Raw genomic sequence first — 15046 nt, 5'->3', positions numbered from 1 at the left:
TACAGAGGACAGACATTCACCAGCCACTATACTGAAGACAGACAGTCACCAGCCACTATACTGAAGACAAACAGTCACCAGCCACTATACTGAAGACAAACAGTCACCAGCCACTATACTGAAGACAGACAGTCATCAGCCACTATATTGAAGACAGACAGTCACCAGCCACTATACACAAGACAAACAGTCACCAACCACTATACCGAAGACAAACAGTCAACAGCCACTATACTGAAGACAAACAGTCACCAGCTACTATACTGAAGACAGACAGTCACCAGCCACTATATTGAAGACAGACAGTCACCAGCCACTATACTGAAGACAGACAGTCACCAGCCACTATACTGAAGACAGACAGTCACCAGCTACCAGACAGACAGTCTTCAGTATAGTCCTCAGATTTTTGATAGCATTGTTAAAGTAAATCTCTCTTTCTCTCTGTTCATCTTTCTGTCTTTCTTTCTCTCTCCTTCTATCTTTCCCCTTCTTTATTGATCCCTCCCTCCCTCCTTCTCCTTTCCCCTCTCTCTGCATCTCCTCTCTCTCTCTCTCTGCCTCCCCTTCTTCTCACTCTGTCTCTCTGTCTCTCTCTCTCTCCAGGCATCAGAGGGCCCTGGCAATACTTGTTCATCCATGCGGAGTGCAGCCTCCAGTACTGTGGATGAATGCAGAGCCTCCAGGGCCCCTGGCAGTGCTGAGGGCTCCCCCAGACACACCCTCCTCCAGAAGGCAGCAGACAACACCGGTCAGTGTAGAACCACATCATAAACCATTATACTTAGTGTTACCCACAACAATAAAGGATAGGTAACTCATATTTGAGTATTTTGTTCATTAGACCCGTGTTAATATAATCCCCCCAAAATGGTACATGCCTTAGGTCCAGTTTTCAAGAAAGAGCGCTTTCAGTACAGAGCAAAAACTGTAATGATAATGATAAAAACTGTAAATGTAATGATGATGTGGGCAGCATCTTACGAATATGAATGCAGAACATACATTGTCTTCAAAGATGACTTCAGAGAAAGTCACGTCCTTGATCACAATGTAGTGATGTTAATACTTGTTGCTGGAGGTTTGCATCTATTTCTTGAACCTTTCTGATGATGTGTGCAGGGTCTCAGTCTCCTGTGGTGTCCAGCCCCTCTCTCAGCCTGGACGAGAAGATCACCAGGAGTGGTCTGGACCCACTGACACAGGGCAAAGGGAAGGACCCCAGAAGCTCACCAGGAAACAGGTACTAACCACCTCTCTGCCACTGTGTTCCTCTGGCTACGGGGTGAAATTTCCCCTATGTACAGATCTGTGTGTGTCTGTGTCTGCACTCTTTGAAAAAAAGGTGATATCTAGAACATAAAAGGGTTCTTTGGCTGTCCCCATAGGAGAACACTTTGAAGAACCCTTTTTGGTTTGCGGTAGAACACTTTTGAGTTCCATGTAGAACCGTTTCCACAGAGGGTTCTACATGAAAGCCAAAAGAGTTCTACCTGGAACCACAAAGGGTTCTGTTATGGGGTGTTCATCTACATTTTACTGGTGTGATTCTCTCTGGGGGTACAGGGTTTTACTGGTGTGATTCTCTGGAGGTTCAGGGGATTTACTGGTGTGATTCTCTCTGGGGGTTCAGGGGTTTTACTGGTGTGATTCTCTCTGGGGGTTCAGGGGTTTTACTGGTGTGATTCTCTCTGGGGGTACAGGGTTTTACTGGTGTGATTCTCTCTGGGGGTTCAGGGGTTTTACTGGTGTGATTCTCTCTGAGGGTACAGGGTTTTACTGGTGTGATTCTCTCTGGGGGTTCAGGGGTTTTACTGGTGTGATTTTCTCTGGAGGTACAGGGTTTAACTGGTGTGATTCTCTCTGGAGGTTCAGGGGTTTTTCCTGGTGTGATTCTCTCTGGAGGTTCAGCGGTTTTACTGGTGTGATTCTCTCTGGGGGGTCAGGGGTTTTACTGGTGTGATTCTCTCTGGGGGTACAGGGTTTTACTGGTGTGATTCTCTCTGGAGGTTCAGGGGTTTTTCCTGGTGTGATTCTCTCTGGAGGTTCAGCGGTTTTACTGGTGTGATTCTCTCTGGGGGGTCCGGGGTTTTACTGGTGTGATTCTCTCTGGGGGTACAATGTTTTACTGGTGTGATTCTCTCTGGAGGTACAGGGTTTTACTGGTGTGATTCTCTCTGGAGGTACAGGGTTTTACTGGTGTGATTCTCTCTGGGGGTACAAGGTTTTACTGGTGTGATTCTCTCTGGGGGTACAAGGTTTTACTGGTGTAATTCTCTCTGGGGGTTCAGGGGTTTTACTGGTGTGATTCTCTCTGGAGGTTTAGGGGTTTTACTGGTGTGATTCTCTCTGAGGGTACAAGGTTTTACTGGTGTGATTCTCTCTGGAGGTTTAGGGGTTTTACTGGTGTGATTCTCTCTGAGGGTACAGGGGTTTTACTGGTGTGATTCTCTCTGGAGGTTTAGGGGTTTTACTGGTGTGATTCTCTCTGGGGGTACAAGGTTTTACTGGTGTGATTCTCTCTGGGGGTTCAGGGGTTTTACTGGTGTGATTCTCTCTGGAGGTTTAGGGGTTTTACTGGTGTGATTCTCTCTGAGGGTACAAGGTTTTACTGGTGTGATTCTCTCTGGAGGTTTAGGGGTTTTACTAGTGTGATTCTCTCTGAGGGTACAGGGGTTTTACTGGTGTGATTCTCTCTGGAGGTTTAGGGGTTTTACTGGTGTGATTCTCTCTGGAGGTTTAGGGGTTTTACTGGTGTGATTCTCTCTGGAGGTTTAGGGGTTTTACTGGTGTGATTCTCTCTGGAGGTTTAGGGGTTTTACTGGTGTGATTCTCTCTGGAGGTTTAGGGGTTTTACTGGTGTGATTCTCTCTGGAGGTTTAGGGGTTTTACTGGTGTGATTCTCTCTGGGGTTTCAGGGGTTTAGTAACTCTGGCACTCTGTTTGTAGTTGTTTGTCCCAGTCTGCTGTTCCCAACCTATTTTCACACTGTTTTTGTATCTCAAATGTTTGATCTGTGTTTTCTCTACTAACCCATGTCTCTTTTCCCTAGTTCTACAGAGCCCTCTGCTGAGAATAGCCCAGAGAAGCTCAAGGCCAAGGTATGTGTGTGAAGAGAAACCCAAACTGTGTGTCTGTAGTGGTACTAGACTAGCCAGGTCCCATGATGTACGTACAGTAACTCTTCTGTCGTTGTGTAGATGATAGGCTGATAGGCTGATGTTTGGCTTCAGCACAGACACTATGGTTACCAGGCTAGTACTGGACCATGTGAGTTTAAACTATTGACATTGATTAAATACTGTAGACTCTGGTTGTGTCCAAAATTGCACCCTCTCCCCTACATAGTGCCCTGGTCAAACGTAGTGTACTATGTAGGGGAGAGGGTGCTATTTGGGAAACCAACATTGATTCAAACCTCTGGGGCACGGTGATCAGAAACAGGGCATCTACATGATAATATGTATTGACAGTGCTCACTGATGTGTTCTAATGCATATAATACCTAAAGGCTATTTATTGTGTTGCATATTGTTTGTTCACGTTGCATTGATTTAACCTGTGTCTGGTTTTGATGCGTTTAACAGAAATCTCTTACTTGGCCCCACTTCTTCTCCTATTCATATGACTTGGTATTGTATTTATTCTTGTTTGCTCCAATCATACCCAATCAAACAGAATACGAACAAGTACTGTACATAGCAGGGCATGACACGGTCTAATTAGCATATTCATATTGTACTTCATCAAAGTTCATTTCAGTAATTTACACAAATATAGAGGCATGTTGGATTAGACTGAAGTTAATTAAATCAAATGGAAATCTGAACAGTAATGAATCATTCATAATTTCTTCAAAGAATGTGAATCAGTCTTTATTTTGTTATTTTCATTTCAGAGGTTGGGTTTTTGCGTAACAGCATTTCTCTTTCAATCACTGGCTGTTTGATTTGTCCATAGTAATGGGGAAATCACTTCAATATAATACCACATTTTTTGCATAGTATCTAGTCTTTCATCCTTGATACATAACCTTAAGGCAGAGATCGGCAACAGTCGGCCCGTGGGCCAAAACCGGCCCGCAAGTGATTTTGTTTTGCCCCCCAAAGTTTATAGTAAAATAAATACTTTAAAATCAGCTGGAATTCAGCTTAAAATGTGGTTAATTTAGGAAATCTGTTCCCAAGTATTCACACAAATAAAAGAAGAAACGCAATTGTGTCTCAATGTAATCAAGGTATGAAATGATTGTTATTTTTGAAATACAATCTCTTTCTAGGCTTAGTTGTGGTCAATTTGTAGTGTACAAATTGTTGTAATTATTTCCTGGCCATCCCCACCAACAAAAGTCATCCCGGGGCTGAATCTAGCTGCCTACCGCTCCCCTAAGGTGAGGTTCAAGTGATGTATCTCTCTCTCTCTTCTCACAAACCTCAAGGCTGCACAACAGGGAATCACTAATGGATGGTGTGCATCTGGCTCAAGCTTTTCACCCAAAAAAAGCAGCTAGTTACCGAGCTCAGTGGATCCAATCTGGCCACAGACAAGAGAATCAGACAGACTTACAGTACCTCAAATCACAAGGAGGGTTATGTTTGTGCAGACATCTAATGAAGGCTAACGCTGACACCATGTTGACTAAGGAAAGCCCACCTTGGGCGGTAGGTAGGTAGGTCTGGCCAGCTGTAAGCTTCAGAGATTAAGATGCCCCCAGTCTGTCTGCCAGACAGAGTTTATTATTGTTATCACTGGGGACAGGGAGAACTACTGAGGTCTCGCAGGTAAACACACACATAAACACACATGCATGCGCACATGCCTGTTCGTCACACACACACACACAAAATACTCATTCACAGACCGACATATGCGCATACACACACACTCACCCACACTCTCTCTCACACACACTGCTGAGGGAAGATGACTCAGTTCAGCTACAGATCCCCAAACAACAACTCAAACCACAGTAAAATTGCTTAATTATGCAGTATAATATCAAAGTTATATTTCATTACGTCACATCATTGAATAAAACAATATGTCTCTGAATTAGCGATAAGTCCACAGAATATGTATGTAACAGTCCGTCCTGTCTAGTCCATCTATTCATTTTGTAATCAGCAGCAAATTACATCAACAATGGCATTTAGTTGCTTTGGATTAAAAACATCACAAAACAAAAATGAATTTCTGTGTGTTGAGAGGGGAATACAATATGTGAGATGGGCTCCCGAGTGGTGCAGCGGTCTAAGGCACTGCATCTCAATGCTAGAGGCGTCACTACAGACTTTGGTTCGATTCCAGGCTGTATCACAACCGGACGTGAATGGGAGTCCCATAGGGCGGCGCCCAGGTTTGGCCGGGGTAGGCCGTCATTGTAAATAAGAATTTGTTGTTAACTGACTTGCCTCGTTAAATAAAGGTAAAAACAAAAAGTCTGGGCATGAAATGGCACACAAACTTTTGACCAGGGCCCATAGGGCACTAAATAGGGCATAGGATGCCATTTTGGATGTAAACAATGTTTTGACTAAGGACTAATAGACTTCTGCATGGTGTTGTTCTCCATAGGTTCCTGTGGTGAAGGATGATCTGAGTGTCAGCAGTAGCAGCTCAGTGGAGGTCAGTGGTCTGCTGACTGAAGCCAAGATGTCCAGTCGCTCACACACACTGGTGCTCTCCTCAGACGAGGTGAGAAACAAAGATTTGATCTCACATCAACCCAGTATCAACAAGCAGTAGTTATTGAACTAGATTTGAAGTGCCTATATTTCACCACATAGTGCTCCTGCCATGCCAAGTGTCCGGACTGTGTAACAACGGTGTTCGAATGACCTGTTTCCTGTTTAATTCCTTACAACTTATATTCAATTCAACTAACTTTGATGTAAACAACGGTAAGTTCACTATTCAGCCATTTTGTATCTTGTATGTACCCTGTAGCAGGGTCTCCCAAACTCTGTCCTGGGCCCCCTGGGTGCATGTTTTGTTTCTTTCCTAGCTCTACACAGCTGATTCAAATAATCAAAGCTTGATGATGAGTTGGTCATTTGAATCAGCTGTGTAGTGCTAGGACAAAAACCAAAACATGCACCCAGGGGGCCCAGGACAGAGTTTGGCAGACCCTGCACTGTAGGCCTGTAAAGGGCACCATTGCGTGCTACTGTGTTTTTGTATTGACTGGCCTCTCCTGTCCCGTTGTCCCCCGTGCTGCCATGTTCAGAGTCTGGATATGATAGATGAGGAGGTAGGATCTGGCTCTGAACGGCTAAAAGGAAATGTGTTTACATCACACGCCTCCATCCATCAATAATTCTCATATTGTTTTAACATACCGGTAGATACTCCAAAACCTTGGGACTACATGTTTCTTATGTGATGTTCAGTCTTCAGCATGCTGTCAACACCTATTCTAAACATTTAGAAACTATTCATTTGAAATCACCCATCACTATGTGTTCGCTCTCGTCACTTCATGTGGAGAGAGAAATAATGGTTTAAGAAAGCTTGGATCTCTGTATACCTCCAACCGTGTGTGTGTGTGTGTATCTAGATCCTAGATGGGGGCCAGTGCCCCAAGCAGCACCAGTGGCAGAACCTCATTGTGACAGAGTGGACCTCCCAGCAGGTGTCCCGCTGGCTCATGGGACTAAACCTGGATCAGTACATCCCAGATTTCATGGCCAAGAACGTAGACGGAGACCAGCTACTGCAGCTGGACAGTACTGAGCTCAAGGTAAAGATCTGAAACCTGTGTTAATGTGCATATCCAGCTGTGTTAGTTACTTTGGGATTCAATCTGAGGTGCGCTATAGAGCACCACACTATACAGTTGACCCTGAAGCTTTGGGCCAAAGATATTAACTGTAAAAAAACAGGCTAAAATTGTTACAGCTTGTGATGTATTTTATTAGACCCTAGCTGCTGCGTTCAATTCCCTGCATGTGCATCTCTTCACTCACATCCCCCCCCCGATCTCTGACCCTTGCCCTGTGTGTGTGTGTTGGTGTACAGACCCTTGGCGTTGCTTCCTCCCAGGACCGGGCTCTGATCAAGAAGAAGGCAAAGGACCTCAAGGTCCTGATGGAGAAGGCTCGGAGGAACAGGGAGAAACTGGACAAACAGCGAGAGAAGCTCCGTAAGAAAGAGCTGGAGCAGCAACAGAAACAGGCCCACAAACCCAGCAGCAAGGGCCTCTCCGAGACAGCAGAAGGCACAGCAAAGTAACCCACGGCTTTAAGACCTACCTCTCCTTGTCTGTCTACCAACAACCACTACAAAGTAGTATCTCCAGGGATAGAAACAGTCACCAGAACCACTGAGCTAAAATACCAGATGTATTATGTGATATGTCAATTGATATAACCAGAGATACTTTTAAGGAGGAGATGGGGCAACTCCAGTGGAATCGTATTAATGCTCATTGTGTACGTTGCCCATGTGTCGTCAATGGGCCCGCGGTGCATTCTCGGGGCGATTCTGGGACAAGGAGAGCTCAATTGGGTGCTGGGTCAAAAACCCAACATTACAAATCTTTTCCCGAGATGTGAGATAATTAACTTGTTCTGTGTAATATCGTATAGCTTTGGAATCGTGACATGACCTACTTTTGAGAAAGATAGGCAGGTTTCTCGATTCATACCCTGACTTTGAGAATTGCGTGACGATTTGCTTAGCAACAGCGTGATGCAGCATGACAACGTGAATGCGATTGGTTAACAGTCTGCTGTTATACGTTCCTCCATTCATAGCCCAATGCGATTCCCATCTCCTCCTTTCTGTAATATCTCTAGTATAACACCTAACAGGGCTTGAGTTCAGGCTGTGGAGTTCAGTGCACTACTATTGGAGGCTGTAGCGCTGGAGGCCGTCACGCTACTGTACCACCGAACAAATACCAAAATAACCAGACAGTTGGATAGTAAAGATGCTGCCCACCCACCTGCCTACCTTTCATCTCATTGTACATCCTCGTAGTGCAGTATTTCCCAAACTCAGTCCTACGGATCCCACGGTGTGCACGTTTTGTTTTTTTGCCCTAACACTACACAGCTGATTCCAATGATCAAAGCTTGATGATTAGTTGAAACCAAAACGTGCACCCCTTGGGGTCCTGAGGACCATGTTTTGGAAACCCTGTCATAGTGTTTCCAAACCTCCACCTCCATTACATATTATTTATTTTGCTGTAATTCAGGTTTATTTATTCATTCGGAAAACAGAAACCCCCAAATATATCAGCTTCACACCCGTCTGTGTTCCTCCTCTTTTTATGATGTCTTATATAAAACACCTTTAGACATCATGACAATGTACATATATGATCATATAGAGAAGTCTAATGTGCCATTTTTTATCAAATGAACATGTGTATTCTGTGCAGATAGATCGATGGATTTATGGAATCTGAATCTTCCCATCATAGTTCTGATGAAGCACATATTCTACAAATGACCTGTGTTGGGGATAATGAATGCAATACCCAGATCTCACCACTAGGTGGGGCAACCAACACCTAGATCTCACCGCTAGGGGTCAGGGCTGTGTGGTGGATGATGGGGCAATTCCCAGATCGTACCACTTGGTGGGGCAATACCTAGATCTCAACACTAGGGGTCAGGGCTGTGTGGTGGATGGTGGGGGCAATACCCAGATTTAACCACTAGGTGGGGCAATACCTAGATCTCACCATTAGGGGTCAGGTCTGTGTAGTGGATGGTGGGGCAATATCCAGATCTCACCACTCTAGGGGTCAGGCCTGCTCCTTGACTCCTACTACTTGAGAATGATGGCAACACTGGAGCTACTCAAGAGGAACTGAAGTCTATTGAATAGACAAGTTTTACTGGAATAAGAACCAAGTTTGTGGGAGGAAAAAGTATTTATACTCCTTACTGGAACTACAATGGAGATCTCAACACTGGAATTCCAACTACTGTATGAACTAAACTCTTTAGTTTGCTAACAGTAAACTGGCCTCTGCATCGCATTAGAGCACTTCACACTATGAATGACTAAGGACTTAGTGAGTGGACTGATTCCTCTTAGTGTGAAGTGAATAGTTCCATGAATTTGTAACATACCAGACCCTGCTCCAAAAACAGGACGATGACATTTCAAAGAGAACATAGTTTCATCAACCTGTTTTCAACCTCTTTCTGATACTCTCTAAATCGGGTTCTCAAAGTGGGGTTGCGGAGGTACAGTAAGGTTTAAGAGGACAGATCTAAAATATATACAGTACCTGTCAAAAGTTTGGACACACCTACTCATTCGAGGATTTTTCTTTATTTTTACTATTTTCTACATTGTAGAATAATAGTGAAGACATCAAAACTATGAAATAACACATATGGAATCATAACCAAAAAAGTGTCCAAATATATATATCCAAATATATTTTATATTCTAAAAAAGTAGCCACCCTTTGCCTTGATGACAGCTTTGCAAACTCAACCAGCTTCACCTGGAATGCTTTTCCAACAGTCTTGAAGGAGTTCCCACATATGCTGAGCACTTGTCTTGAAGGAGTTCCCACATATGCTGAGCACCAGTTCCATCATAACGCTTGATGGTTTTTGCGACTGCACTTGTAAGAAACTTTTTCTTCTTCTTGACATTTTCCTCATTGACTGACCTTCATGTCTTAAAGTAATGATGGACTGTCGTTTGTCTTTGCTTATTTTAGCTGTTCTTGCCATAATATGGACTTGGTCTTTTACCAAATAGGGCTATATTCTGTATACCCCCCTACAAATGTCCCAAAACAACTGATTGGCTTAAACGCATGAAGGAAAGAAATTCCACAAATGATCTTTTAACAAGGCACACCTGTTAATTGAAATGCATTCTAGGTGACTACCTCGTGAAGCTGTTTGAGAGAATGCCAAGAGTGTGCGAAGCTGTTATTAATTAAGGCGAAGGGTGGCTACTTTGAAGAATCTCAAATATAACATATATTTTGATTTGTTTAACACTTTTTTAACTCATGGGCATGTGAGGCTCACAGGGATATTGGTATCCACAGTACTCTACCAATGATACATTTTTCAACTCATTACTATTCCCCCAAACTGTTTTATTTAAAACCTAAATGCACTGTAATTGAAGCTTTAAAACGGCTAAGTTTTCTCTCTGACTCATGGCAAATTGTGTAGACTTGCAGGATATTCGTTTTAAAGTTGCAAAAAATATATATATCGCTGCCTCATGGCAAAATGTGTAGAATTGCAGGAAATTAGCTTGAAAACTGCAAAAAAATCTCTCAGATGAGAAGAGGGGGGCCTTTGAAATGTTATTTCCCATGGTGCTTTCAAGACAACTGGGAACAAAGGTCAAATCGTGACGTCATTGATCTTCAGATCGGAAAGTCAGAGCTCTAGGAGGCCCGAGTTTTTTTCAGAGTTTCCAGATGTCTTGAACGCACTGAAGTCTGAGGTCGGAGATTTCAGAGTACAGAGATTCTGAGCTCCCAGTTGTCTTGAATGCAGCATTTGTTCATCCAGCCGTGGAGACTACTGCAGATGTCTCTGATGAATTTGCTAACACAAAAGGGGTCCCCGACCCCAAAAAGTATGAGAACCCCTACTCTAAATAACTAAAGTAAAACCCACCCGCTGCCTAGATTTTCGCAACCCTACCAGCTTCTACCCGATTGTCTCAAAGCTGGCAAATAATATGGCCATATCTTTTCAGGTGATTCTGTTTGTGTTTTATGCCCTGCGGTTACGAAATGGCCCGTTTTCCATGATTGGAAAATGTATCCCACTACCTGTGTACACTGAAACATGAGAAGAAAGATACAGAATCTGAAAGAGAGGATTACATTTGTGTGCAGGTTCATCATTGACTCAGTTTCGCCACAGTACATACACAATTACTGAGATTACAAACGTTCCACTAGAACAGATACATACACGCAATACAGTCCAACCGTTTTGGATTTCATATTTCTGTTTCACAGATACCTTTACATCAGTTTTATTTAAAGGACATTAACATACAGTACCAGTCAGTTTGGACACACCAACTCATTCCAGGGTTTTTCTTTATTTTTACTATTTTCTACATTGTAGAATAATAGTGAAGATATCAGAACTATGAAATAACACATATGGAATCATGTAGTAACCAAAAAAGTGTTAAACAAATCTAAATATAAAAGTAGCCACCCTTTGCCTTGATGAAAGCTTTGCGCACTGTTGGCATTCTCTCAACCAGCTTCATGAGCAATGCTTTTCCAACAGTCTTGAAGGAGTTCCTACATATGCTGAGGACTTGTTGGCTGCTTTCCCTTCACTCTGCAGTCCAACTCATCCAAAACCATCTCAATTGGGTTGATATCAGGTGATTGTGGAGGCCAGGTCATCTTATGCAGCACTCAATCACTGTCCTTGGTCAAATAGCCCTTACACAGCCTGGAGGTGTGTTGGGTCGTTGTCCTGTTGAAAAACAAATGATAGTCCTACTCAGCGCAAACCAGATGGTATAGCGTATCGCTGCAGAATGCTGTGGTAGCCATGCTGGTTAATTGTTCCTTGAATTGACTGTGAAGGCCTGATTGTTTCCTCTGAAGAGTTGATGTTGAGATGTGTCTGTTACTTGAACTCTGTGAATCATTTATTTTGGCTGCAATCTGAGGTGCACTTAACTCTAATTAACTTATTCTCTGCAGCAGAGGTAACTCTGGGTCTTACTTTTCTGTGGCGGTCCTCATGAGAGCCAGTTTCATCATAGCGCTTGATGTTTTTTGCGACTGCACTTGAAGAAACTTTCAAAGTTCTTTACATTCTCCGCATTGACTGACCTTCATGTCTTAAAGTAATGATGAACTGTCGTTTCTCTTTGCTTAATTTATCTGTTCTTGCAATAATATGGACATGGTCTTTTTCCCCAAATAGGGCTATATTCTGAATGCCACCCCTACCTTGTCACAACACAACTGATTGGCTCAAACACACTCCAAATGTACTTTTAACAAGGCACAACTGTTAATTGAAATGCATTCCAGGTGACTACACCATGAAGCGTGTGCAAAGCTGTCATCAAGGCAAAGGGTGGCTACTTTGAAGGATCTCAAATATAAAATATATTTTGATTTGTCTAACACCTTTTTGGTTACTACATGATTCCATATGTGTTATGTCAAAGTTTGGATGTCTTCAATATTATTCTACAATGTAGAAATTAGTAAAAAGAAAAACCCTGGAATGAGTAGGTGTGTCCAAACTTCGACTGATACTGTTGTAATTATATTTTATGCAATATGTGTTTTGAATATATTTTAAACTCATTTGAGTCATTATGTTCCATTATCTTACCCAGGAATCATCATTTGTTCATGTTTACATACATTGTATAGCCATTGAAATGTCTCCATGATGGTGATGCTGCTGTTGTAATGGAGTAATGTGGGGTAGGTGCAACATAAGACAAAAAAATGACAAAGCCTTGAGTGAGAGGACTAACTGGTGTCTCCAAGTGGACACACACCTCTCTGAAGTGTTCACAGTTCCTAAGTCATTCCAATGCACTTTTATGACTCAAAGAGTCTTCAACTATAAGGTAGGGCGTTCAGCCACTCTGCCCAGAAAACGTGCTTTGGTGATGAAATGTCACTTCCTTATGTTACATAATACATTTGTACCAAGACAAATATGATTATTCATGTTCTGAATCTTTCAGTGGGGTCTTTCTCTAACATATCAAAGAAGTTGGATTTCATAACCTAATACATCTGTCAATAAACACCGAGCTCTGTTGACACAGCGGTGCAGGTTTCTCATAACAACTTTTTAGGATTTTACATTTTGTGGTTGTCTTCGTCAAAGTTGTTTCTGCGGGTTGCAAAAAATTAAATTGGCGTGACACGAACTGAATTAAATGTCAAATAAAAAGCTTGATGTATCCTCGGCGCTCCGTTGACATTTCAAAGATATACGATTGTTTTTTAGAGAAATCTACTAAGACCAAGAATTAATATGAAAAGTCTATAATAAAATATGAAAATACTACATGTTATGTCTCAAAATCGATATCCATCTTACTTCTATATTGTTTTATGTCCCGTGGTTTCGAGAAGAAAGATGAGTTCAAGGGGAAAGTGACCTTGTCAAGTAGACAGTAGCCTTCATTTTTGCACAGAATCCAGCCGAGCTGATGTGATGCAATTTTCCAGATTTTGTCAAACGTTTTTTCTCTGGCCTCCATTGATTGAGTCACTGCAATTCTGGACATCCTACATGGGTAAAAACTCCCAATAACTTCTTAGATGATTATCTATACATTTACACATTATATATCCATTGTTCAAAATATGCCTTTTTAATTGGACACCCTATATAACGTTCTTTGTTTTGCTCTCCTACCTGTGCTAGAGGAACTAGAGCAAGCACATTTGTTTCGTTTGGAACATATTCCTGCAACCGGCCCTCGCAGAATTACTGTTTACGCAATCCAAAAACGGTCCATAAATCGCAATCTGGGTCAAGTGGGCATAATTTGAAAGCCTGTTCTATTGCCAGCATGACTAGCTAAATTATGAAATGCGACATTACAGTGTTAGGCTTTTACAATGCAATTCAGGGACACAGATCAGCATTTTGGTGCACATAGAAATGGGTCGTGTGCATTCAGGTGCCTGTGCTGCGGTACATTTACTTCACAACAGACAAACATAGGTTCATTCTGTTCAGAACAACCCAGGGTATAACGCCATGTCATCTTGTAACCGTACATCAAACATAATGATCATAAACATTGACACTGTATCTGACATTAGTTTTATGATATGGAAATGTGAAGTGCACATTTTGGACTCTGGTGTTTGGCTTGCTTGTTTGACATCAAGGCAGTATTTATAATCCTCAATGTCTCATCTTTCAGAATACATAGAGTTCTCTTAATTTACAGCGTTTCCCTCTCTCGGACAACAAAAACGTTGCCCAATTAGCTGCAGGGTCGGGGCACGAGTTAGGACGCCTGTCAGTCAAAACCCATACAGAGCTGTGAAGTGTAGAGCCGGAGGTCTGACATCATGTATAGCATGTTACTGTACAACCACTGCGTTCCAATTTAGGCATTTATCAGCGCCCAAATCTGCCATTTTCAACCCATATGAGGGTTAAAAGTATAGTTCACTCTCACCAAAAAATACATAATCATCATCACGTTTTTTTCTCTTTACTGAAAGTGCTTAACTTGACTGCTGAGTGAACTATCCTTTTAAAGGCAAGTGTGTTGTGTGTTGGTGGATGGGATAAGAGCCAGAAATATGATACCTCCATGCAATGCCACTTAGATCACACTGGTATTAATGTTTATATTGTATTATTTATTATTTTATGTTAAAAACAAAGCATCTTGTATATCGTTTATAATAACTTATGCAACATTAGTGTATTAACGCATCATTATAATATCAAGTAATTGTATGATTACCCTTTTGCCAAAAAGTTCTAAAACAAATGTTCATAAAATGTTGTAAAAAGGAAAATGATGATCATCAAATCGAGTGATTACCAATGATTGAAGTTTGTATATTAACCTGATTTTAAATTGCATAACCTGAGCAAATCTCCCTCCTCTTCCATTGTTATTGTAGTTGCGGCATCCTTTCTCTCAATCTAGTCCAGTACTACTCTTATAACAGAGCGTCTGGGCTTATGACGAAACACTACTCCAACCTATTCCCAACGCTCACCTGCCCAGTCTACCGTTGGACAGCACTCTATGACTTTTGTATGTACAGTAAAAGTTGAAAGCAATATGCTGTATTAACCCTGAAGAAGCCTTGTTTTCTACTGCGTCAGTGTGCAGCTTGTGTACAGTTTGTGTGGGGCTGAGGGGGTGTTGATCTGTCCGTGAGAATGTTCTGAGAGATAATCATGACTGCTAGGCTAGCTGCATTAGTTCACAAAAAAAGGCTGTGCTTCTTTTTCCCCTCTTTTTTTCTAATTTTCTTTGCTCTCCCTCTTTTGCATTTTGAAAAGTTGAATGGGCAGCTATCTGTCACACTGAATAAAATGGAACAGAGTCACTGTCA

At 42.1% G+C, this 15046-nt stretch overlaps 1 protein-coding gene across 3 annotated transcripts in view; it reads left to right on the top strand.

The window, feature by feature from the left end:
• The window catches only part of LOC115131313 (protein phosphatase 1, regulatory subunit 9A), a 118249-nt gene extending 103203 nt beyond the window's left edge, over nt 1-15046 (top strand). The window contains exons 13-20 of one of the 3 annotated variants that reach the window (XM_065020305.1): nt 607-751; nt 1123-1243; nt 3053-3101; nt 3588-3632; nt 5575-5694; nt 6227-6250; nt 6557-6739; nt 7018-15046. In XM_065020305.1, coding sequence (XP_064876377.1) covers nt 607-751; nt 1123-1243; nt 3053-3101; nt 3588-3632; nt 5575-5694; nt 6227-6250; nt 6557-6739; nt 7018-7230 — 900 coding nt within the window. In that variant the 3' untranslated portion in view covers nt 7231-15046. The remainder of the gene's footprint in view (nt 1-606; nt 752-1122; nt 1244-3052; nt 3102-3587; nt 3633-5574; nt 5695-6226; nt 6251-6556; nt 6740-7017) is intronic. The other 2 variants (XM_065020306.1, XM_029662920.2) reach the window with 2 other exon arrangements.

The sequence above is a fragment of the Oncorhynchus nerka genome, linkage group LG7 (assembly GCF_034236695.1).
Source record: "Oncorhynchus nerka isolate Pitt River linkage group LG7, Oner_Uvic_2.0, whole genome shotgun sequence".
Lineage (NCBI taxonomy): Eukaryota > Metazoa > Chordata > Actinopteri > Salmoniformes > Salmonidae > Oncorhynchus > Oncorhynchus nerka.
The sequence above is the reverse complement of the archived record's forward strand: the minus strand, read 5'-3'. Positions and strand labels throughout refer to the sequence as shown.